Consider the following 27,428-nt stretch of genomic DNA (forward strand, 5'->3'; position numbering starts at 1 on the left):
CGCGCTTTAAAAAAAATAAACGGTATTCACGAGGTTCTTTATCCCGACCCTCGCGCGAACTTTGACCAGCCAGTCTCAAATAGCGCAGGTCCGGAGCGTACGTTCCTGCGGTTAAAAAAAAAACAAACCGTCACCGCGAGGTTCTTTATAGTGGTACTTTCACTTGCGCTCCTGTTGACAATTGCATCACAGTACAGGTATGTTAAGCCTGGCTTTATCATGTGTCGCAACACCTGTCGCTCACATGATTCTCACGATCCTTACGTCGTTCGTATTAGTTTTTAGTTAGATTACCTAATAAAATCGACATCTAGCGTCAAGTAGCGAATTTATCAGTACTGCTAGTTGACAATAAATGTCGCGACAACTAAAAATCTAATGCTCAATAATTTTTAGCTAATATTATAACCGGATTAACCGGAACTCTAGTTTCAACTCCTTCTGCTTGTAATATTAGTTGTAAATTGTTTTAGCAACACATTTTTCGTCAGTCGCGACACTCATGACATCTGATGTCAAGTAGCGGTACTTAAAAAATGTTGCCACGCGCTAGTAGGGTCCATGTATGTTATGTACTGTCTAATAAAAGAACCAACACCTTATAATACCATGGTTGCAATAAACGATTATGATTATAATAGGTACATACAAACAGACAGACGTGGCGGGGGGCTTTGTTTTATAAGGTGTAGTGATTTTATGTTTACTCCAAACTTTTCTGCGAAAGGAAACATCGTCACGCAAACACATTTGTTGGACGCTTTCTGATGAGTGGGAAAGACAGGTATAATATGTTATTTCCCACTCTCTCTTAGTAGCAAAATAGCAAAAAGTGATTGATGAAAAGGTAACTTAGATGTAATAAACTCTATAACGGCCCGGCCACGACATCGGCGCGGCGGCGGCAGCAGCGAGCGGCAGCCATTAGGTGGGAACGAAAGGTCCGATCGCTGTGTCTCGCTTCAACCTATGGCCGCCGCTCGCCGCTGCCGCCGCCGCGCGATGTCGTGGCCGGGCCGTTATAGAGTTTATTACATCTAAGTTACCTTTTCATCAATCACTTTTTGCTATTTTGCTACTAAGAGAGAGTGGGAAATAACATATTATACCTGTCTTTCCCACTCATCAGAAAGCGTCCAACAAAAAGGTAGATGTAATAACTTAGCCTTATTTCTGTTTGTCTGAAGCTCGTATGGCAGTTACTTTCACAAAAAATTGTGAACGTGGCCACTGGCCACACCGAGCAAATCAATGGCGCCGCGTTTTCGGAACAAACCCCAGCTGAGTCGGGCATGCTGCCAGAATCCGGACTGGCAGTATCCAATGAGGATTACCTCCACCTCTGAAAAAAAAACGGATTTGATTAGGATGCAACCGCGAGAGCTGGGATGAGAAGGAATTTCATTCATCCAGCTTACATCTAGTCTCCATCATGGTTGTCGGTTATATACTGGTAGCTTGTACATTATTTCACACAACAGGCCGAAATTGTGAATTTACAAGGCTCTATTAACTACTTACACTTAAAGTTATTTACAGAGGTATGCTATTGTCTGGTAAACGCATTGTCATACTGACTTAGTATTTAATTTGCGAACAAAATGAACATATGTTATTGCATAAACAACTTAAAATATTACTAGCGACCCGCCCCGGCTTCGCACGTGTACTCAGCTCAGGGGCGTAGCTAGAGGATTTGGCGCCCGGGACAATCACCAAATTTGCGCCCCCTGACGACTGACAAAAGTTTCCCTGCTCCTGCCTGGCGCCCGGGGCACTTGCCCCCTCTGCCCCCCCTCCCCTAGTTACGCCACTGTGGGTAGTTCAACTAATTTGTACAAAACCTTTACAAATTATACATATAAACCTTCCTCTTGACTTGAATCACTCTATCTATTAAAAAAAAACCGCATCAAAATCCGTTGCGTAGTTTTTCAAGTTCTAAGCATACATAGGGACAGACGGACAGACAGCAGAAAGCGACTTTGTTTTATACTATGTAGTGATGCTGATTGGTATTATAGTTCGTTTTCTTAGCATTAGAAAGAAGGTAAGCGATCATGACGTGTCTTTGTATTAAAAATCACTTGAAAAATAAGTCACAGCAAATATGTTACAATTATAAATCATATACGATCTTTTACATTCTTTTGCTTTCATAAGTAATATAAACTAATTTTTTATAAGCGTTTTTCAATATTTTTCAATAAAAAGACACGTCGAAATTGTTACCTACCTAGTCTAACTAGACGCAATCCACAATAAAAAAACGTATGTACAGATTTAAATAGCTTAATTTATTTAAGTAAAGTGAAAAAATATCAGTTTGACGTGCTATCTTCGAGACAACCTGTATATCTATTTTGTAGGAAATTTTATACAGATTATTTACGTTTCCGGCTATTTTTTGCTACGGGCCACCGTTTAAGAGTTATTTACGAAAAACTATAAAAAGGGACCTTTAACCCCCAGTTAGCTTCACCGCCACCCCGGGTACAAAAAAATTAAAAAATTAAAAAAAATTGAGTATGTTGTTTAATACACCATTCCCTACAACTATGCCAAAATTTGTTTATACACGAATTATTTCCCTTGTATTTCCTTCGTTTGTCCAGGCCATAAGTGATCAAAAAAAAATTCCTTCGTTTGTAGCCTATTGTAACAGACGATAATATCAGCTTATTAAATCTATGAAAAACATTTAGTTCCAAATACGGCCGTTGTTCCAATCAGACAAATGATTAAAATGACCGTTTCTGAGAAGCTGACTGTACTTTGGTCTACAAAACGCAGACAGGAAACTTATGATTTGAACAAGTTTGTTTATTTTGTGTATCACTGTATGTTATCGGTTATTTTCAACCATGTTGGGTTGGACATTCTTATTTAGTCTGTGCTAAACAATAAAAAACGCTGGTTATACAGCATTTTCAACCAACCAAAACCCGGTTTTAACTTTATCCCAATACAATGTGTATTTTGGCATTTATCATATGACTACTTACAGGAAATTAATCGGGTATTACCACATAAAGAATTTACTAAGGCCTCAAGTATCGCGTTTGAAATTAACATCCTTCTCGTAGGTGTGTCGTAGGTATACTCATAAACACTGGCAAGCAATATAGTGGCTGTTTTCTACCAATTACAGCAAACGATCTGTAATTTCATTTAGATAACCGACAATTGTTTAAATAGCCGGTAAGGTGCGATATGCACGGATGGATCGAATTATTCCGATAATCGATAAAAGGTAATGCAAGCGCGTCGCGTAGTGAGTAAAATCATCGCGTCATCAAGTTTTATCGCTAATTTATAACTAATCAGCCGTATAAGTAACTATACGGTATAGTATAGTCTATACCTACTAGCTTTAGGTATAGTAGGAAAACCATTTGACATTTCAAAGCAACTTTAAGAAAAAATCGGCAAATAGCATTAGTCAAACTTATTTGATTCCTAATTTCTACTATAAAAGATACCTGTTTAAACAAGTAGACTAATTACTTATTTAAACAACCTTTGATCGCCTTTATCAGCACATTCTGGTGAAAATGCTTGTTTGTCACGCGAACGACACTTATAACACCAGCTTCGACGTTAATTGACATAGATGTGTGACTCTTGACTGATGACTCTTTACTGTTTTATTGTTATAGATAGATAGATAGATAAACTGTTTATTTGTTTGCCACAATACACACAAAATAACAATAAATAATACCAAAAAAATAATAAAAAATAAATGGTAAATGTTTAATTGTTCTTGTAATAACAATAAAATTCAGCACAATATAACTTCTACTACTCGTACTCCTTACACCTCTTCTTCTTTTAATAACATGCACTTTGCTAGGCATATTCTTAAAGATACATTCCGTATTGACTTAAAGGCCTAGGGCTTAAGGGGGTAGCCTGCACCCGCGAATTCAATCGTAAACAATTCGTTGAAAACTTAGCCTAGTTTTCATGTATTGCTGAAATTTTTATGTTAAGCTCCACAACATTTGACAAACATGTGTTTCAAATTTGCTCTGTTTATTAGTACCTATCTATATAACGTATCTGTTGTATATATAATTCGATAACTTAAGCATATTGACCTTCTGCATATCAGGCTTATTGTGAACACGAGTCTACATCAATCCAGCCTTTAATAATCAATTGCTATTAGGCTATTAATTAGGCTATTAACAAGGAAACCTTTGAACTTGCAAGTCGGGATTTCCTATTTTAGTATATAATATAATGCATATTCAAGTAAATAACTAGTATTCAACGCGACATGTTATCAAAGTATTATTGCGTCGGAAACAAAACAGGAATAACCTGTCTTAACAGTGTAGATAATACGTATATTATATTGCTTGTGTAAAACATTTCAATGCATCATCTATAATTCTATAGCGTTGTAAACCTGTGTCGTATTCTAAGTTTTTAGATTTTAATCTAAATCTGTGTATAAAACAGTTATGAAGACTTACTAAATTACCATACCATTATCAAGGTAAAATAATATCGAAACTTGTCAGATTACGGCATCGAATCAAATTGAGATGACTTTGCACAATGTTTTTGTAAGACGCTGTGGCTCGTAGATAAAGGTTGCCAAATAAATGTCGATTTGAACAACTGTAATGAGGTAATTTTTGATTGAAACATATCTCGGACCCGAAAAACGTCAACGAAATTTCGCAAAGTACCTAATCAACGTCAATCCTTGATATATTCCAGTCCAGATACTAAAATGACAGTTCATTTGCCCGACTGATCTGTAATTTTAGTGCAAAAGCAGGGATTTGGTAGTATATTATATTAGACAATGAAATCAAATTGTTATTTTACGAGTATTATCTGCCCTAGAATTATACTCTAAGGAAGTAGGTAAGGTGTAACAGTTTTTGAGCTGCGCTGCTTCCATTATTTTTTTAAATTCATCTATAGGTACTAATGTTATAAATGCAAAGTAACTCGTTCCGTGCCTGCAATGCGGCTACTTGGGCACCAAAATTTTTAAAATAAACTTAACTTTATTATTTTTAATTAAGATTGAATCTCCAGTAATCATAAATTTTTGAGATGTGGCCGTATAGCAGGCAGGGAACGAACTGGTGTGTCTGTTAAGGGGCGCACTGACGATCAGTCCGCCGGACGATATCGGCCTGTCAGTTGTTCGGAACTGTCAAATTTTTGTTCTACCTGACAGGTCGATATCGTCCGGCGGACTGATAGTCAGTGGGCACCTTTACTTTTTTGCTACTGAACCGAATCGATTTTGGTAAAGTTTAGCAAATGACAGCAAATGTTACATTCCTTTAGGAAATCATAAGAATAATATAGAGAAGGACACAACATGAACATGTCGAGCAATCATCGACTGTATAAACGTGGTCGCTTGGTTTAATATATTTATTATAGAGAAGGAGTACAAATGATACAAACCAAATCTTACGCGGATGGTGATACGGGCACAACTAGTACTTATATTCATCTCATATATGAAAGGTAATAGCATATGTAGATGACCTACATCATCGCATCCTTGCAAAGGGGGCCCTCTCGGCATAAATTTGTGCTCTAAAGCGAAGTCGACTTATTTAAGTGACAGTCCCGAATTTATTGACATTAGTGACCGTATGGCTAGTTAACACTCACATTTTGCTGTCGAAAATGCTTTATGTAAAGTCATAAAGAGCAAAGTGGACATCACAGCATTCACAGCAAAGTTCTTGTACCAAAGTTCGATAGAAAAATTGCGGCCAATAGCGACTTTTCTCATGTGGCAGCATTCAACCGATGCATGCCAGAAGTTTTACACTTAAAATTATAATATCGATTTCAAATATTTAAATCAGTGCGGTAAATACTGAATTAAATTACGGCACCGTTATTCACTTGAATGAAATCAGTATTATAGCAGCTCGGCAGGTACCTATTTGACAACTGCAAAAGTTTCATATGGCTCTGAGGTCGCTTAACGGGATAGGAGCGTATGACAAATTTTTGCCAACAAGGTCTTCGTACAAACGACTGACATAAATAATACGTCACAATAATAATTATCCAGACGATCGCGATTGTGTAGCGTAACAATTCAATGGGTCAAGGGTTAATATTGCGCTGTTTTATAAAAAATGCGCAATTTGCCAAGAAGTGTTCTTTAAGAAATACATATCAAGGCATGCATGTGTCTTTTAATTTTAAAATACGTTCGAAAATAATACTACGCCTCGATCTTTTGTTGTCAATAAGCTTGTGACTTTATGAAACTGTTATTTAAAATATTCAATGGGTACCTACACCCAGATTTGAATAACTTTAAAATATGCATATGTGTATGTAATTTGGTGTATGTATTTTAGTAATAAATTGAACTTGAACCCACGTTTTTCACTATGGTTCATTATAAATTTATATTGTACCTACTAAACACGGGATTAAAGACGGCCGTAGGCATGTTATTTTATTTTATACTTAAGTAAAATGTGTTATCGTGGTTCATGTGCTTTTAGTAATTGGCTTAGGTATTTGCTATTCAATTATTCCTACGACCTTCATCCAAATATGTTAACTATACCAATCTATCATTAAAAACTCCGTGTAATGTGTCATTTTGATAATAGATTAATTTTCGCTAATTTGTAATTAGTTACTTATAGAAAACAGTGACAGAGTACCTATCCCACATCCCACAACAGTTTGATGCACGACCTTTCAGCTTAAATCCGTGTTAAATCACTCATAGCTACGAGTAGGTATGTCCTATACTTACTATAGTTTATTAGTAAGGGCTGGCTAGTGGCGCCATATTTGTACTCAACTGACAAAACAAAACTCACATAAAATCTGCGCCAGCTTTCGTGAATCAACCTCATCATGTCAGCCGATAGACGTCCACTCAGGGACCGGACAACCCTTTCCGCGATAAAACCCTTTCAATGGGCGACACTTAAATAAGGCTAACACATTGAAAGACTTTCCCTTTTGAACTGCAAGCCCATTCATACCCTTACCTTTGACTAACCCTTACCGAAAAGCTAACCAAAAATAAGGCTAGCTCTTAATAAGGGTTACCCTTATCTTTAAGCGCTTTTTATAAAGGTTTCCTTTTGCGTGAAAGAGACAGGATTAGTATATATCTACGGTAGTGTATGAAAAGGAAAGAAAATACGTGCCTAGTCAAAGAACGCCGCCGTCGCCGCCGACGATCGCTCGGATTCGAAGTAATGTGTGCTTTATGAACAAGGTAGACGACTTAAATTAGCACGCTTATATGCTAAAAGGGAAACCCTTTATAAGGCTAACCCTTATAAGCAATATGCAAGGTGTTGGTGAGCGGATGATAAGGGTTTTTTAAGGGTATTTGGGCTACCGATTACTCAAATGTGGTAGCTTTATATAAGGGTTTTTAAAAGCAAAACAAAGGGTTTCGTCTGGCAAAGGGTATGGTGAGTTAAGCCTTATGAAATACCCTTATAAAACCCCCGATAAGGGATAGCGGGCCGGTCCCTGCGTCCACTGCTGGACATAGGCCTCCCCCGAGGCTCGCCACTCCGACCGATCCTGTGCCGCTCGCATCCACCGAATTCCCGCGACCTTCACCAGGTCGTCGCTCCACCTCGTTGGAGGCCTACCGGCAGTTCGTCGGTACTGAATCGGTCGTGAATCAAACTATACAGATACTACTCACAGACTTTAGCCAAACCACAGGGAAAAATCATCATGAGCATAATTATTCAAAAGCGTGTTTTGACCGCCTGTGTGAGATCTGGGTTCATCGCTCCTCCGGCAGTATCATATCATACACTGTTATTTGTGTTTCGAAACAATCATGGAGGTATCATTGAAACTTATTAACAACTTCCTTATTCCAATGTTCGTCGATCTTCAAATCAATGGTGCTATATGTGCATATAGTAACATTGTCATAATTCGTCTTGATCAGTGTGGTAGTCGTGAAGTCGTGATCCTGCAATTTATGTCAATGTCTCTTATCATAGAACACGTCCATTGAAGCTTAGTTTAAGTACCTACCTACTGCCCGCGCGCGAATTCCGTGCACGGCTGAGGAATGTTAGGAATGTTGGGCGTCATGACAGAGTAGTGACATTTTGTCCGAATGCACGGAATTGGCGCGCGGACAGTACAACTGACCTCGGCGTCGCTGTAAACTTTAGTGCATTGTTTAGGTGTTTACTCGTACACGTAAATTGTAGTTTTAGGTACAGTGCTGAGCTGCGAAATTGGATGGAGAAATTATGAATGAATTCATTGATTAATTCGCCATGCTCTTGTATGGCTGATGGTATCAAGATTGTTCAGTGATAAGGTGCTAAAATGTCTAGCCAATTTAACGCCGACCGTAATAAACATGTCATGTGTGTGGATTCAATCAACAACTTTTTGGTTTACATCTTGCAAGTCATGTCATTGCGTTCACTTCATATTATGTCGGTGATTTTCCGACTCACAGTGACTATATTACACGTTAGTGACTGACCAGACTTCATTTTATCTACGTCATCTTACGTTCGTAGAATTTTCCATCTATATAATTGTCATTATTAGTTAATAACTTATTACTTTACAAATTCACTATTCTTACAACAAGTACCTACTCTTCATAATTTACTCTTGGATTGTCTTATAATAATTCATTAGCATGCAAGCAAATGTTTTCATTCAGATATAGATTGTCAAATCCATTAATTTCAGAAGCTATGTAAGTGATTGAGGCTATTATGACAGGAATGTTATGACAGCACTCCGAACCTAATATTTACAGGTTACATAACAACGTGTTTGCAGAATGCCTTTATTACCCTATTGTCTTTGAAGATAGTAGAGTTCCTTATAGTTTCGAAGAAGGATCAATAGCCGGCAAGTAATGAATTAATACAGAACGGAGGCTAAAGATACAATAGTCCACTACGGCAGGGGTTAGAAAACCGCGTCTCAGGACTCATGCGGCTCTTCAAGTCACCCAAAAAATGTACACCCAGAGTTCTTAGAGCATTTATGACTTTGCAGCTCCAAAATCGGGCGATTTTTCCATCAGATGGCTTTCTTCTCACAAGTTTGCCAACGCCGGAGCACTGAATACCCTTTTGAATCGATACCCTCTCTATTAGGTAATGGACCTACACAAGAAAAGCTCAAATGCTTTAGTTATTTAAATACAAGTACACCTCAGCTCTTGAGGGCTCTGCAGTTGGAGATATCGGCCATGCAATTAAGAAGCAAATTTACTCATTAAATTATTGAAATTCATTAATCCGCAATAGTTTACATTTATAATGGTAACGACTATCAATCAACAGTTTCATAACTCATTATTTCTCGTGTGTGTATCTTGATTTCATTCTTCGATTCTTCTCACGCGTAATATAATTGTTTATTGGATATATACCTATTATTATGTTCTATTGTTTTCCTTTAGTGGGTTGTGCGGGGTTCCATGCAAGGCATAAGCATGTGTTAGAATTAGAACACGTGATATTTTGATACAGTTTTTGACCACCAATAAAGGGAGGTAGGGAGTGGAAGGAAGTGTATTTTCACGAGCTAAATTTACTAGGCCTTCGGTTGACAACGTACGCTACGTAATCGTACATATAAAGTCCTTATAAATTCTTCAACACCCAGTCAAGCAGTGGCTGAGTGGATTGTTTAGGAAAGGAAGACTTAGGTCATCTTTTTTAGGACCTACCTATACTGAAACAAATTTGATTCCAAAATTTAAATTATATCATAAAATCGTACCTAAATAAATTAAAAATAAGTGTATTTCAATTAGTATTATCGAGTTAAATATATTTCAATACATATTCTTTAAGTGTAAAGTAAATTTGTTCAGACATCGTTATCTACTATAGAGTCTATAAAGTATCAATTTATCATAAAAACAACATAACTATGTAACAAACCAACAATATAATTAACCATCACTCGCGTAGGTCACGCAAAGGCAATTTCAGTATTTTCAGTTATATCCACCTTCAGTGGAAGGAAACCGTAATTAACATTATTCTTGTCCGCCCTTGGACGTTCTTGATCAAATGAAATTATTAATGGACATACCAATATTTACTTTGGACATCTGACCAAGCATTTAGGGAGAAATATCACAATAAGGTCAGATCGTTTATATTTTTATCAGAATTGTTTCGTTCATAGACCGATATTTCTTCTTATCTGGTCTTATATTTCCATTAAAAAAAAAACATTTCCGGTCGGGTGTGCTTTTTAAAATGCAATTCTGAACTTACTATAGATATTAGTATTTTTCACATAGCTTGGGTTGGATACGATGACAGTTGTCACTTCCATACTATTTATAGCCTTCACGCAAAATATGTATTGAAATGACAGCTGTCACTATATCCAAGCTACCTATGTGAAAAATGCTTATAGTCCAAAACGCGGTTCCTGAAAGATTTAACCCATCACTCTGGGTCCATGAGAGATTATGTAACACCTAAAGTATAAACAACTATGGATGCAATAAATAAATTATGAATTATTAAGGCGTAGGTATTAATCCATTTTTGGTCCTTGGATTTTAGTGTCTTTGGTAGGCTTTCTAAGGATTTAAAATTCCCATAATTACTTTACTAATACTTTACTAATAGATCACATTGAATCTTTTTTTTTTTATCAAAAATGATGTAAGTAAATTGTTAAAAAAAATATTCTTGCCTTACTAATTATTTTGAGATTCCCATTTGAAGTTCCAAGGGTAATTGCACCATATGTCGATAAATCCGAGTAGGTAAGCATTTTCAGCATTTTGACACTTAATTGATTACTGCCAGACCCGTCACGGCTAACGGCTACTGCTGCTTATGTCGCAATTGCTATCTTAGCGAGAGGCTGTCAAACCGGCTACACATATACAATATGTACTCATACACATACATGATATATGTAGATTGTTATCCACTTATGCAGGTCGCTGTACCTAAGTGCCTACCAAAAATACCAGACTTGATGTGTACAAATAAGTACTTCTATAAAATTGTATGTATAATAATATTGTCTTCGGTTACCGCGATAGTTACTCATGAAATAAAACTATGAAAACGGATTATATCGCGTATATTGAATTTATAATACATCCCGACGTTTCGAACTCTTTACAGCGTTCGTGGTCAACGGGTGAGTCACCCGTTTTCATAGTTTTATTTCATGTATGTATAATATTTACAATATAGGGTTTACCCTATGGGAAAACGGGTTCTGGTTCTAGAATACACGACAGGGTACTCACATTTTAATATACCTATTACGAATGATTTCCTTGTATCTTAAAAAAGCAGAGGCATATTGTTGTTTAATAGGTTTCATAGGTAAATAGTTATAACTGTTTGTCCATGCTGGCTTGAATTAGCTGTTTTTTTAGTCTTGTGTATGATTTTCTCTCTTTATCTGTATTTTACCTATTTTATAAGACATATTTGTATCAACCGAAATAACACAAATTAAAATATTCTCATATGTAGATAGTAATTTAATTTATTCTTAGAGCATATATTTTGTATCGTAAAGTGTCCTAAGAAAAATAGAAGCTTAAATCATATTCAGATGTTCCGCCATTCATGATGCGCTCATTCATGCAGCACACATTTTCACAGTCATCTTATTTTTCCTTTAAATTTTTTAAATCTATTCGGGACAATCCGCTTATTATTCTCTTGGCTGCCCCTAATAAATTATACAGTCCATATCGACGACACGGCTTCAATGTTCTTGAATCGCATAAACGTAGTTTTTGTTATAAAATCCTTAATCGTAATCAATAATCATCTTTGACATTGTACACCGAAATTAGGCTTCTGTCATCCCAGCTTAATCGCAAATCACTAATATCTACATAGTTATCGCTTAATTTATGGCGTAATGTTGCCTTTTTGAAAGAAAGAAAGAAAGAAAGAAAGAAAAGCAAGAAAATACATTTATTTTAACATTATAAACATTGGACAAAAAATAATAATAAAATAATATTCATAATTAATTATTTTTTTAATATTTTTTAAACAAAAAAAGAACCGACTTTACAAAACAGCATGCTGTCAGCAATTCATCAGCAATTCCGCTTCACCAAACGCTGACCGAAAGAAAATGCACTACTTACTAAAAAAACTTATCTGTATGTAGAATTTAACTGCACGTGAACAGATTGTGCTCATATCCCAAAAGATATAGTAAAGATTAAGGATTATCTAAATCTATATCAGATACTAAGAAGTCCTTATCCTATTATAATATTCGGCGCGCCGCGTACAATTTTGCGGCTATTATCTTCTTATCTCGTACGTGACCGCGTGCACGGGTGATAAATTTGCTCGTTATAATTAATCAACTATTATCTAATTATTATTGGTGATTTGGGTACCGTTCATTCTTTAAAAATGTTCCCTATCCTATTAACTCGAAAATGGCTTAAAGATTTAGGACGAGACGAGCCTTGAGAGAAAATATTCTTATAGATTTAACCAAGCTTAATTTTTTAAACAGGATATGCTGTATGAGGCTCTGTTATTGACGTCATTGTACATATTTAAAAAACAAAACAAATTATTCTGGAACTCATAATAGTATGATGATGTTATACCCCTACAATACATCACCATATTCACCATCCGGAGTGTAGTACCTATTCACTGAATGTCTTTTAAAAATACACAAAAGCATGCATAGCATGGCATGGCGGATGTGTTCTTCATTCAAAACCGGTCATTAAGTAATGCGTGTCGCAACCTTGTGAGCTCATGACTACCACAATTTAACCCAACAAAGTACCTAATAAACTGAAAGACCTTTTTGCCTTGTGCATAACCTGCTTAGTTGCGTTAATCAATTTTGTCCTTGCGATTGTATAATCCTTTCGATTGTAAATCTATAATAGTTTGTTATCCTATAACGACATTAAGCTGATTTAAACCCCTCTTTTTTCCGGGAACAGAACTATAGAAATTGCAGATTCCAGTTTTCACGAATATAATGCAGTTGAAACAAACAATGTCTATATATACACCGTGTCCAATAAGTCCGAATACAGTACAAATATTGAATAAAATAAATGTACGAATAGTAACTACAATTAAAATTATATTTAATAGAATAGAATATAAATAATTTATTCGTTAGCACACACAAATAGAAAATTATACAAAACAGAGAAATATAAAAAAGAAAAAGTGCCACGAAATGGTCTCACCTCAGCATGTTGATGGCGACTTCCAAGTTCCAGCGCTGATCTTCCGGTGAGACCATCCTGTGAAACAATCACGACAAGTATATAACAATACAACAAACAAAAACAACAAAATTAATATATAACATACAAAACACAAAGACAGAGATAAGTTAAAATTACATAATACAATAAACGGTATTATTACGTACAGCTGTTATATCCGGCCGAACTCAGCTTGGCCGTACATTATGCCTAAAATTATAACTAACGCCATGCGGCAGATACGCAAACTAAACAAAAATGACAGCTAAGACAGGTCGATTGTATTAGAACTTCTCTTTGATTAGAACAAAAGCAATACTGTATCGATCTAAATTTGACTGCTTAAGTGCTTACAGACAGTCGCAAGAGTGCGGGAACAAAGTTTTTTAAAGTAATGTGCCATGGCAATGCAGAGGGAACGTAATCTTATTTATTAATGGCACACTTATATAATATCATCATCATTCCAGCCTTCAGTCGCCCACTGCTAAGCATAGGCCTCTCTTCGTGTACGCCACTTATCCCGGTCCTTGACTAGTCTCATCCAAAAGTGCCCCGCGATTTTTCGAACGTCATCCACCCAACGAGCCAACGGACGCCAGGCGCTCCTTTCATCCGAAAGCGGCCACCAATCCGTCAACATTTTGGTCCACCTGCCATCACTGCCTGACAACATGTCCCGCCCAACTGCATTTAAGCTTAGTAATGACGTCTCCAACATCTCGCACCTTGGTGCGGCGTCGGATCTCGACATTCCCCACTCGGTCTTGAAGTTTGATGCCGAGCATGGCGCGCTCCATGGCTCTCTTTACAACAAATGTTTCGGAATAACTCCACCTTTAACTTTTTTTACCAGCCTCAAACGATTCTCGAATGAATCACACGCAGCACGCACCATTTCCATTGGCATTTCGTCCGAAACACGCCCGATAACCTTTTTGAAATGATCCAGGTTTATGATTTTATAATCATGTCGTTTCGAAAGCATGTACGATCAAAATAATCTAATACGTTCAAGTCTAGAGAACTGGGTGGCCATTCATGTTTCGGCAAAAAAAATCTGTCAAATTAGCCTGACACCAAGCTTGAACAGCATTTGCCGTGTGTAAAGGAGCTCCGTCTTGTTATTGGAACACATAATATTCTTTTCCAAACATACAATTTAAATTTGGGGCAACAATCTTCTCCAAAACCTCGGTTAACAATTCTCCAAAACATATTTTTTTACTTAAAATAAGAATTTGATGGCCTGTAAACCATATATGTCTTTAAAGCCAAGGTAAAAAGATGTGTATTCGGACTTATTGGACACGGTGTAGTTTGCCGGTTATATGCCGCTTTGACATCACATGGTTAAAAAAGACATTAGCAGGCAACTATAGGTTTATGACTTGATCACCTAAATCCTATCGGCAAGTTTTCAAGGTTTTGTTAGCAAGAGTAACACTTATTTCCCTCCATGTAATCTAGCATTTCAAAGGAACACAACTTTATCAGAACACAACGTTACCAGTATTTTAAACGTCTCACATACGTTGTCTTTATTTATTTTTTCACCACACCAGCAGGTAAAGACTCGTGATTGTTCAAAAACTGTTAAGATAGTTGCTTTTCAGGGTTCCCCACCCAAAGGGTAAAAACGGGACCCTATTACTAAGACTCCGCTGTCCGTCTGTCCGTCCGTCTGTCCGTCTGTCTGTCTGTCACCAGGCTGTATCTCGTGATCTGTGATAGCTAGAAAGCCACAACGAAAAAAAATAGCCACAACCGAATACAGAACCTCCTCCTTCTATGAAATTGAAGTCGGTTAAAAACAGAATAAAATAGAGATTTAAGTGGGGCTCCCATACAACAAACGTGATTTTTGACCGAAGTTAAGCAACGTCGGGCGGGGTCAGTACTTGGATGGGTGACCGTTTTTATAGTTAATGGTACGGAACCCTTCGTGTGTGAGTCCGACTCGCAGTTGGCCGGTTTTGATTATTGACATGTGAGACAAAGTATTCAAATGCAAATTTTGAGTTGTTTTCTTATGTTTGCTGGTAGAATTGACTTTTAAATGATGACTTTGAATGATAAATATTTAATAACATTCATTTTAAATCGATTTGCTATGACTTTGTTTGATATTTTAGTTAGTATTTTCCTTGTATTGCTGTGGTGAAAATGTTTGTGTTTCACTCGGTGGCAAAATTTGTTTAACCCTCGTGCCCTAAAACCCTCGCAACGCTCAATAATAAATTTTTCGATCCACTCGCTACGCTCGTGTTTCATTTTTAGAATCTTTCCCTTGCTCCGGTATCAATATTAGCACGAGAGGTTAAACAACAACTTTGCCCCGTTGTAAAACAAATAATTATTGTTACATAATTGAGAGCGATGATGTCTGATATGTAGTAACCGCAGTGACGTCACGTTACCTATTTATCTCCGCGTCTAACTGCTATCTAAAAAAATACGAGTACATACTTAAGATATCGATAATGGCCGAGTTATAATACAAGCTTAAAAATACTAAGTATCCTTTTAGTTCTTTCGCGTCGCTTGGCCTTGCTAGGTGGGTTTTTGTGCTAACGTTAAATCTAAATTTTTTGTGAGCGTTTTAAATGGAATTCGTTCAGTTATTTTATGTTGAAATTCGGTGTTTACTTCGATCTAAATTTTAAATTGCTGTCTTGTGCTGTGCGGTGTGCCGATTTAAAATTTAAAATAGTTTATTGTAATTTTATTCAAAGTGTGACGCATTTATATATGTTTTTAGGGTTCCGTACCCAAAGGGTAAAAACGGGTCCCTATTACTAAGACTCCGCTGTCCGTCTGTCCGTCCGTCTGTCTGTCTGTCACCAGGATGTAGCTCATGAACCGTGATAGCTAGACAGTTTAAATTTTCACAGATGATGTATTTCTGTTGCCGCTATAACAACAAATACTAAAAACAGAATAATATAAATATTTAAATGGGGCTCCCATACAACACGTGATTTTTTTGCTGGTTTTTTCCGTAATGGTCCTTCGTGCGCGAGTCCGACTCGCACTTGGTTTTTTTATTACGTATTTCTTGTTTAGTATGTTCTTTTTGATTTGCAGTGTTAACTAGCGTAGTGTTCTGGTATTTTCTTTATAACTTTTAAACAATATAAACAAGATTTAATCGTGGTTCCGTAAAGATCTGTGTTTCGTTATAGTTAATTTAAATGTGACCTGAGACAATTTCACGGTGAATTTCTTAACCTTGGTACTACTATCACCATTGCATAATTCAAATTGCTTTGATTTATTGAATACAATGTCTAGGCTAGTTTAAGAGATTAATTTCGGCTGGTTTAAACTTGCCTCATACCTAAATACTAAGTATTAAAATTAATTTGGAGTTTGGAGTAAAGGCTAATTCAATGAACATATGACGTCATGAAATAAATTTTATTTTGATTTTTAAGTGAGGCTCTGATTATCGTACCTACTTATTACATAATATATAAAATATGTGACTTACCCCTAAACACTATGTGTTTAAGAATGTATTGTTCTATGATTTAATGTATACGGAAAATATTTATATCCTATCTCCAGGCGCCTACAACACACAAGAGCGAATAATGTACCGGTTTTAAAGATTTATATCGATCTCACAACTTGTTGAGCTGCGATATTTTAATTTTTTAAGTGTTACGATTTACGGGTTGATGTTTTCTGAGAGCAAATCAAAACAAAAAAGGTCACTATAAAAAATACCCAAATCACTACAAGTTTATCTATAATATTTGAAAAGTTTTCTCCATTTCTCTAGGATCCCATCATTAGAAAGATATTGTCGTGATGTCAAAGATACCAACTATAAAGTATAAACCCTTAAAAATATCCAAATCGTTCCTGCCGTCTTCCAGAAATCGGAGAACATACACACAAGAAAACTAAAAAACAAAACAAACAAAGATTGAGAACCTCCTTTTTAAAGTCGATAAATAACCTCGCCGTTAACAGATTCATCTTCCTTGTCCACAGATAACCAGCGACCATGTGTCCAATATGGCCGCTGCACCTCATCGTGCTGTACATCCTGGCTATGTGCCCGCTCTGGGTGCTCTGCCAGGCGGCACCGCAGCTCACCGCCTATTTCATACCAGACCAGGTGTCTGTACACATGGATGATTATTTTAACGTCAATGTTGCTGTCAATGGTGAGTACGCAAATTAATCTTAAGTGACTACAATAAAACCCGCTTAAGAAGATCGCTTGCGACCATGTCAAAACCATATCTTAAGATTCTTGTGGGAAAGAGTAATACTAAGAAGTAATAACCGTGAAAAATATTAGGAGGGAAATTGTATTCAAGGTGGCATGCATGAAAACAGAGGAAACTTTATAACATATTCCCCGATGGACTGTAAACAGGTAGAAATATACGTGAGAAAACATCAAGGGACTCCGTGCATTATTCGTCCTGGAGGCAGTTAGCAACCTGAAGACATGGCTAGGTTTTGTGGAGGAGCTGGGGTGGTTAGAATAGCGATACCTCGTTTCGTTGTTGATTTGCGGAAAATGCTCAGCAAACTAACTAATATTAAAGGTGATCGCATTTAGCGGGTTCTACTGTATTTATAAATAATATTATGGTCATAAAATAATACCTATTGCTACTGTACTGGTTAATTGGTTAATCCTTAGATCTCATAGATCGATTCCTCAGATCGAATTAATAATACGATCTGCTAGTGCGTCTGTGAAGCTATGTCAATCATGTCACCATTCAGTCATAAGGACTTAATAAACATTTAACAAAAATAGTTCAGAACTGACTTCACCAAAACTTGATTTCAGAAAGCAAATTTAATGGTTATTGCTACTTAAACACCAAAATTACCCTTCTATACTAATCATGTTTTCCAAATTGGTCTAGCTGTATTCGAAAAATAGGGGAACATATGTATGTACCTGAGAATTTTTTTATTGAGAACCTCTTTCTTTTTGAAATCGAATAATAAAAGTGGAAACGCCAAATAAGTAAACCATCAATAAAATAAGTAGTAGCGCATCGGTAGTCACTTCCTTTATGCGGTTAGTATCACATTACAATGGGGTGAACCCCTTCGTTTACTTAACTTGAGTTTATTGCACCAAAATGACCGTAAGATAGGGTCAATCAATTGTCAATTAAGAGTCTTTAACTCATTGTGATAAGGTGTACGAAAGGTCAGTTACATGCGTGATACATATGCGTCATCGAAGGAATAGTCAGCTTCAGAGTCGAGAAAATAATAATAGACAGCGGAGGTACTATGAGTTACTGTCAAAATAAGAGGGAAGCAAATCTGAAATAGATTGAAATGCACATTTTTTGTGACATCTATTTCAGTTTATATATAATATAGTACCTAGTGTTTCTAGTATAAAGGAAATCGTTTATATCATTCAAATCTCCTGAACAGCGCGCTTAACACGACGATATTAATATTCAGTCTCGTAAATATTTACAGCTTTCACATATGTACAAACAAAGTGGCCATGCGCATTTATATATACTCATAATTTATATATGCCGACAGGTACAGGAATGCAAGCCAACGATGAATTAATACTAACGTCGAGCGACGAAAATCTAGCTATAGCCAGTTGGGAGGGCAGAGACGGACCTTCGTACGTTCTCAGCGAGGATCATGCCAGTACAGGGCAGTTCGAAGGGGTGATGCGTGTCGACGGAATGTTTTTAGGTAAGTAATTAATACGTCGAGCGACGAAAAGCTGGGTATAGCCAATTGGGAGGGCAGAGCCGACTTCGTACGTTCTTAGCGAGAATCACGCCAGTACAGGGCAAATCGAAGGGCTGATGCGTGTCGACGGACTGTTTTTAGGTAATATAGAGTACCCACCTACCTACCTAAACAATAAACACTATTTATTGTTCCACCTTTTTCATGACTCGACGACCTTTATATAAAAAAAAAACACAGCCCACTGCGAATAAAAAGGTTTGTCATTTGCTTGCTTGTTTTTCGCGAAAACTACTAGCGTTTTAACTCGTATTGTTTTCTTTTTTACTAAGACTTAGCGAGTCTCTGAAAACACCCTTATATTGAAAAACACTACTAAATAAAAGTACAATCACAGTCAAACAAACATTATGTAAAATGGCAACAATAGCAGCATGCGGGGTCGCCATGTAAGGATGCGCTACGAGAGAACATATTAAACAACCAAACAATGACCGATTTGTCTGTATATTATTTCCAGGATTCAGCGAAATAAAAGTGGCCACGAAACGCGGCACCGCTGAGTACCCCGTCGACAACTCGCTGTCGGTCACAGTACTGCGGCCCGAGCGAGTCATAGACCGTATATTCGTCACCAGCGTGGCTCTGTTTGTAAGTACCCTGTTGAAATAAAAGTGGCCACGAAACGCGGCACCGCTAAGTACCCCGTCGACAACTCGCTGTCGGTCACAGTACTGCGGCCCGAGCGAGTCATAGACCGTATATTCGTCACCAGCGTGGCTCTGTTTGTAAGTATCCTATTAAAATAAAAGTGACCACGAAACGCGGCACCGCTGTGTAGCCCGTCAAAAACTCACGGTCGGTCACGAAACTGCGGCCAGAGCGAGTCATAGACCGTATATTCGTCACCAACGTGGCTCTGTTTGTAAGTATCCTGTTAAAATAAAAGTGGCCAAAATGTGTTTCTAAAAAGTTACGAGACTATTTACTTAAATTATGGTTGAGCACTATGGCTCTAACCTTTTTAACAATATCTAATCATCCTCTTCACGCTACCATAGCCCATTGAAAGTTTAATTCGCCCGATAATCTATAAGTGTTAAATGGATTAGTTAGCCATTTCCATATTCACAGTAATCAAATCGATGTATGCTAATGTCGTGTTATATGTGAAACTTTAGTTAAAGAAATATTCGCACAATGAGTGATATAGAGATAATAAATAGTGAACTTGCTATTATAAGTTTTGGAGCCGTTTGTTACCATGATTATTCTTCTAATTTGTTTAGTGACCAGGTAAAAAAAAAATTTTTAGAAGATTTTTTTACTTTAAAAAGTAGTGAATCAACATTTTATTTTATGTTATTCTGCCTCGTCAGCTGACGGGACAGCCGTAGTATAATTTGTTAAAAGGAGTGTTTTAACTGGTTCTATTAACATGCATTGCGCATTATACAAAAAAAATACAAAATTCTTTATTTCACAATAATATACAATTTTATGATACAGGGGATTGAAAGGGTTTATAGCTACCACAAGAATGCATGTTTGGTAGAGTTAGACCAAGCTAACTCTGCAGCGTTTTTATTGCACAGGATGTGCAAGTGTTATTTTAAAAGTCAAACTTCGTCAAACAGTATGTGCTATCAAAATCGCTGCTGAGTTATCTTGGCCTGACTCTATATTTGAATGCGATTAGATCACGTTTAAGGAGTGACAGGAGAACTTAAGTGTCACGAAAAATTTCATCCTCCCTTATAACAAAAAGTGCCACTTACTTCATCAGTAAATTCATTAATATTCTACTCTGACCTTAGTAAATTGTAACCATTGAAAAAAAATGCGTGTGTCGTGGAACACTCGGTTGGAACGAAGTTAAAAAAGAGTCATGGTCATGACGGAAACTCGTGACCGAAAACTTTTACACTGTTTTTCGCCTAGCCCCTATCCGCGGCGTCCGTACCGTGCGATAAGGAATTTCGTTCCAATACAGCGTATTGTAGTTTTTCTCATTTGCCGATTTTTTATTTTTAACAATAAATGTTTGTTTCCCAGGTGTCCCTGATCTTCATCAACTTCGGGTGCGCGATGCACTGGCCCACGGTGAAAGAAGTCGTCAAAAGGCCTGTGGGGCCCGCCATCGGAATGTTGGGACAGTTTCTCTTCATGCCACTGGTGAGTATAATTATGACCAGACTACACAAGTAGCTGTACTGTTTTATGGAAAAATGGTAAAGCAGGTCGATGTGCAAAAAAAGCTTATTCTGAAATGAAAGGTATCTTTTCTCCTATTCCAGTTTATTCATTATCTGTGGGTCAAATTTCGATTCAAACCGTACCGTTTTCACGTGACGGGGGTACAATATTCATAATATTAGTAGGATTTAATCGTATTTTCCGTATTTGCAGATGTCATTCGGCCTCGGGTTCCTCGTATTCCCCGGTTCCGACGACGTGTCGGCCGCCATGCGTCTCGGCATGTTCTTCACCGGCGTATCTCCCGGTGGAGGCGCATCTAACATCTGGACCTTCGTGCTGGGAGGGAACCTTAATCTGTCGCTCGCTATGACTTCTATCTCTACGCTGGCTTGCTTTGGCAAGTACACTAGACACACTGAACTGAATGCACAAGTGATAGAGACTAGTGTCACGTTCATCTATGCTTATAGAAATGACCAGATGGCGAACATGTTTTGTGTCGTCACGAATTTCAGCTAATGAAATTGGCTATGTCCCGTATTTTAGGCCTCCAATACTGGACACAGCATTGCCCCAAATATTGATGGTTAACAAACCTAAGTGATTAAGTTACTTTTTTACAGTATCTACACAGAATTTTCAATAGATTATATGTATAAATCGACTGTTCAAATTAAATTCTAGTTTTGAACTTTTATAAAAGAATGTTCCGAATTCAAAACCGCTTATATAAGTTACTTTATATCGTGACGTGAACCAGAAACCTTGTAACCGCGAGAGTCCTCTTAAAAACGGGGTTTAAAAAGTTGTGACCATTTATTTTCTGGTAACCCATTATGTTCTGGTAGCCCTGTTTTCAGCACTAACCTTTACCGTCTTTCCAGGTTTCATGCCAGCCTGGCTCTTCTCCCTCGGCCAGGTGGTCTTCCGCAACGCAAACATTGTAGTCCCTTACGCGCGCATCGCCTCCTTCGTGGTGGGCCTCATAGTACCCATGGTCATAGGCCTGGGCATGCAGCGATGGACCCCGAAGCTATCCGCTTTCATGGTCCGGATATTGAAGCCGCTGTCGACTTCGTTGCTGCTGTTCATTATTATTTTCGCTATTGTGACAAATCTTTATATATTCTCGCTGTTTACTTGGCAGGTGAGTCTTACTTATATTTGACTATGAGTTAGGCCAGGATTCCACTCGTAAGTTTTACTTACGTAAGTACGGACACAGCTATTCTACAGAATGAGATATGGATATCGTTATCTCATTCTAGCAAATAGCTTTGTTCCTACTTACGTAAGTAAAACTTACGAGTGTAATCCTGGCCTAAGGTATACATTGCTAATAGTGTAAGAAATTTGGACACTAAAGCAACAGGTAAGAAATAGTAAGACAAAGATTATTTTTCCTTTTTTATTGGGTGTTTAAGTATCTATGAATACTAGTCTAGCTAACTTGTACCCTAAAGTTATGCCTTTATTCAACATCGTAGTGGGCCTCATAGTGTCCATGTTCATAGGCCTCTAACTAATTATCAGTTTTTATGGTTCCGATATTGAAACCGATCTATTAGATACGAGTATCGACTTCGCTGTTGCTGTTCATGTATATATTCTCGTTGTTTACGTGGCTGGTTATCTTCATTTGAAGCGGTTCGAGGTCGTACTCGTAACGTAACATTGTGATGGCAGCATATTTAAGTTAAAAAATTTGTTAAAGTTAATTTCTAGAGTTGTCAATTGGTAAATTAAGATCCACTCCACTTAAACGTTACGACATTTGAAATAGTACTTATATTACATACCGGCAGTAAAGTAAGAAGTAAGAACCCTTTGGGTACGGAACCCTAAAAAGAACAAATGTAACCAATCCATAGCCATAGTATATACAAGTAGTTAATAGACGCGCCACCGAGCGACCGGGGGTAAGAGAAATAATAATATTCATATAAAATTTGGGCAGCATAGGATTTTTTCTCTTTCATTTATAAATTTCGGTATTTCGCCATCGCCTCCCACCTATAATGCCACCCGGTCGGTGATAAAGATAAAGCATGGCACTATTTTCTCTTTCCTCTTATAGGAATCGCAATAAGACTATCTTTCTCTATCAAAGAGTGTCAGGCCCTTGAACCGATCCCTCCCCTGTAACGTAACGCACAGATAATCTTGGCGGGCATCGGGCTGCCGTGGCTGGGCTACGGGTTCGGCTACGCCATCTCGCGCCTCCTGCGCCAGGCGCACCCGGACGCGCTCGCCATCTCCATAGAGACGGGCGTGCAGAACACCGGCATCGCCATATTCCTGCTGCGGTACGCGTTGCCGCAGCCTCAGGCTGATCTCACTACAGGTACCTATCATCTTTTCTTTAAATTACACTTAAATTGAACTTTATACACTGACATATATGTATAGACAAAGATAGATATAACTCCGTAATAGATAGATACAGTCTAAGGAAAAAACGTGCCTCGAAAATCATGAAAATTTGATTCTCGTTCAGAGGGCGCTACTAGTTTTGGCCTAGTCGAATAGATGGCGTTGACAGTTTCGTTTGTTATTCAACAATTTTAACGCATATCAGTGAAAGAACATGGGTCAAAATCATAAAAATAAATAATGCAAATAAAAAAAATCATTTATCTATATTTAAATACATTTTATCGTATTTTTATAAATCTTCATTTTTAGTTTTAAAGTGTGTCGACAGATGGCAGTGAATTTACTGGGGTTACAAAATTTACTATGACAGTACCGCTCTAGTATAAGTTACTCTATGGTATAGACAAGCTGTCGAGAACAAATTCGGACGTCCGCCATATTTTGCGTTTGACGTCCTGTCACTAAGCTAAAGAATAAGCGCAGCTAGCCAGTAGCAATGAAGTCCATGCACTTCATTGATGTGCGGAAACATTTTCTTTGAGATGCCGCCTCTAGTGTATACATATTACCTCAATGACTTTATATCTACAAAAAAATAATAAATGTTAAGTACTTAAAAAAAGTTTATTATTATTATTTGACAAATTAATTTAATTATTTAACTTCTCAACAATAACTGTCGACCATACCTACATGCCTATGTCACTACTGTCCGCGCGCCAATTCCGTGCATTCGCAGGTCGAGGAAGTGGGAGGGTGTGCGCCGCGCCCGTACGTACAAAATGACACCCCTCTGTCATGACGCCCAACATTCCTAACATTCCTCAGCCGTGCACGGAATTCGCGCGCGGACAGTAGTTACTTAACCAAAATCAACTACTCCTTTGGTGTTTTTCTCCAAGATCGATAAATTGATGGCAATTTTGAACTGTCATACTTACCTTTATAAATAGATATGTTTTAGTACCAATTTCTTACTATACTGTAGTTTTATAGACAGTAATTTTGAAAATAATTAATAACATTTCTCAATAATAATCAACAATTAAATTTTTCCAGTGGTTCCGGTATCGGTGGCTATTATGACCCCGATCCCCATGACCTGTATCTACATCTACCAAAAGCTGAAAGCTTGGTGAGTCGCCATTTTGTTTTTACACTTTGTTTTTGAGTTTTTCCCCTTATGTTAATAATGAGTTCCTTTTCCAAGTAAAACATATTTTAAACAATTTTTCAACCGACTTCTATATATTTATTATTTTCAAATTTCTTTTAGGTATATTTTTTATTGTCTGTGGACAGATTTATCATGCGAGTTCGAAAAAAGTATTTCAATGGAACGTCAGGGCTCAAATTCTATTTAAAATGAAATCAGATCAACAGTGCTCCTAAAATATTATTAATTTATCCTTTTAAGGCCCAAGGTCCTACCTATAGTACTTATTCAGTTCGATGAAATTTAAACGATATTCAATTGGAACAGGGTCGTTTTTGCTTTGTTTCGTTCAATTTTCAAACAACGCAAAATCAACTCTATTTCCTACACTATAGGTTCAAATTTCAGTGGCAAATTTTGGATTTTTCATTTGTATGGCTGGGCCTTAGGAGGATAGAGTCACAATATATTCAGGGTTTGTTTTACTATAAAATGTGTCTGGAAGTCGGTTGTATTTATTTGTTGTTGTTAATTGTTAATGAGTATTTTAAAAGTGAGGTATTTTTGTGTTATTTTATTAAAGATTTTTTATATCATAAATCATAAAAGAGACCAATGCTTTTGTTACAGTAAAATGCCGGGATTTTTTTACAAAATTGTTCACAAAACATTTTCTTTTATTTCCATATAAACATATCATCGCCACCATTGCACCATACGAAATTACGAATTTAGTATGGGAGGTATGTCAAAAGAAATTGAATATTTGTCTTCTCTAACAAAATGTGATATTCCTAAGCAAAAGATTCCTTGTTAGTTATCAATAAGGATGACTTCTGCATGTTTATGCTCTTAGCGCCTTATAGACGATTTAATGGTATCTTTTACTTAAGAGTGTCACAGATTGGGAACTGGTGTCGATCATATTCTTCATTTTTTAACTCGCTTCTCACTTCTGCACTACGCTTTCACTAAGATAATTGCAGGCTGTCAATATAAACTATTATCAATTTTTATTGATAGTCTGGAGCTGTCTTTAACATCCTTTTAATATTTTTGCACACTGATTATCTGTCCTTGCTTTTGTGTGTGAGCTGAAATGTTCTTTATTATTTCTTCCTTAAGGTTTTTTTCACTTTTAGTGGTAGTTAATTTTTTTTCTGCACGAACTACAACGCTTGAAACGCATGTTTACTTTTTTTTTGTTATATCTTACATTTTTTTAAACCTGTTTTATCCAAAATTATGTAATACAATATAGATGATATCACTTCAATGATATATCAGAACAAGTTAAACCACTGATTAAACTATTATCTTATGGCTGCATGTTCCAAAAAATGTAATGCCAATGTAAAATTAAATATATTAATAACGGGTCACTCACGTGTTTTAAGTCGAAAACGCTCGACATGTTTCACTCCGTACCGTCGTCGTCGAGGAGCGTCATCAGGAGCTTGCGTCCGACGGTGACGGAGCGGCGGCTGAGTCTGCGCCGGTCCGTCACCGTCGACGCAAGCTCCTGATGACGCTCCTCGGTACGCAGTGAAACATGTCGAGCGTTTTCGACTTAAAACACGTGAGTGACCCGTTATTAATATATTTAATATGTCTATGTCTCACGGAAGTTTTGTCAATGTAAAATTACCTCTATAGACAAAATGTATATTGGACGACTGGATAGCGGGTTATTTAGCAAAGAGAACTTCCCAACAAGAGCGAAAATCGAAAAAAAAGTATATTCGAAATTCGACGGACGACTAAATAACGTTAAAATAACGTTTAGCGCGACTTGCACTGTCCCACTAACCAGTTAAACCGTTAACCCAGTGTCAAATTGTACTGGCAACCATGGTAACTCCCGCTATAACCGGGTTAGTGAATGGTGCTAAGTGGTCCTTATAGTGAGCAATTCGTACTTTTAACTTCTGTCCGTACGCAGGCGTTGTAGTGCCTTACGGACTACGTTCCGATGCGTTTCACCTATTTGCAGCAAGGCAGAAGCCTAAGGGAGGAACTCTCGATTGAACAGCTAAAGTAGTTTACTATGCGCTAGTGGAGTCCAGGCTAAGGTACAGCATCGAACTTTGGGTAAACAGCTTCGAATACAATATAAATAGAGCCATGGTAGTACAAAAAAGCGCAATTCGAACAATAATGCGCATACCACAATAGGCATCTTGCCATGATCTACTAAATAACTACTAAATACTAACTGCAGTTTATTGTTTCAGCTATGTCAACAGAAACCAACATAAAAAAATCGTTGAACACGACGCAACCCCCAGCAGTGAGGCGCCTCAGCCAGTCAACGGTATCTCAACCATTGATGTCGAAAAATAAGGATGTGCCCGTCTAAAACCAGGTCTCGCACTTTACCACATTTGTAAAACGATAAACTGAACGGCTGATACGATGTTTGTACATACAAAATTGGCCTTCGAGCAACGCCGGATTCCCACATGTTGGAAGGGAGGAGCCCAAGCGATATCTTACCGTACAAATCATTCTACCATTTTTTGCGAGGGGGAAACGTGCACACAGTCGCACTTCTCACTCACTACATACAAAATCCAATCTGTAATGGCGACAGAAAATGACACACGTCAAAGACAAATCTTGCACACCTCGATCTCTTTTTGTGTACGGACGAGTCACAACACGCATAGCCATAGGTACAGTTGTACCTATGCTTCGGCAGAGGGGAAATAGTATGAGTGCCGTCTCCCTTTCCGGTGTTGCTCGAAG

General features: G+C 37.4%; 1 protein-coding gene across 1 annotated transcript; it reads left to right on the forward strand.

Moving 5' to 3' along the window:
• LOC134750575 (ileal sodium/bile acid cotransporter-like) lies at window positions 1-27,428 on the forward strand. The gene is made up of 10 exons (XM_063685784.1): window positions 1-197; window positions 17,243-17,418; window positions 18,785-18,949; window positions 19,470-19,600; window positions 21,005-21,124; window positions 21,359-21,545; window positions 22,033-22,295; window positions 23,306-23,492; window positions 24,584-24,659; window positions 26,915-27,428. Exons 2-10 carry the CDS (start codon window positions 17,256-17,258, stop codon window positions 27,021-27,023), a joined length of 1,401 nt encoding a protein of 466 aa, XP_063541854.1. The 5' UTR covers window positions 1-197; window positions 17,243-17,255; the 3' UTR covers window positions 27,024-27,428.

The sequence above is a fragment of the Cydia strobilella genome, chromosome 20 (genome assembly GCF_947568885.1).
Source record: "Cydia strobilella chromosome 20, ilCydStro3.1, whole genome shotgun sequence".
NCBI lineage: Eukaryota > Metazoa > Arthropoda > Insecta > Lepidoptera > Tortricidae > Cydia > Cydia strobilella.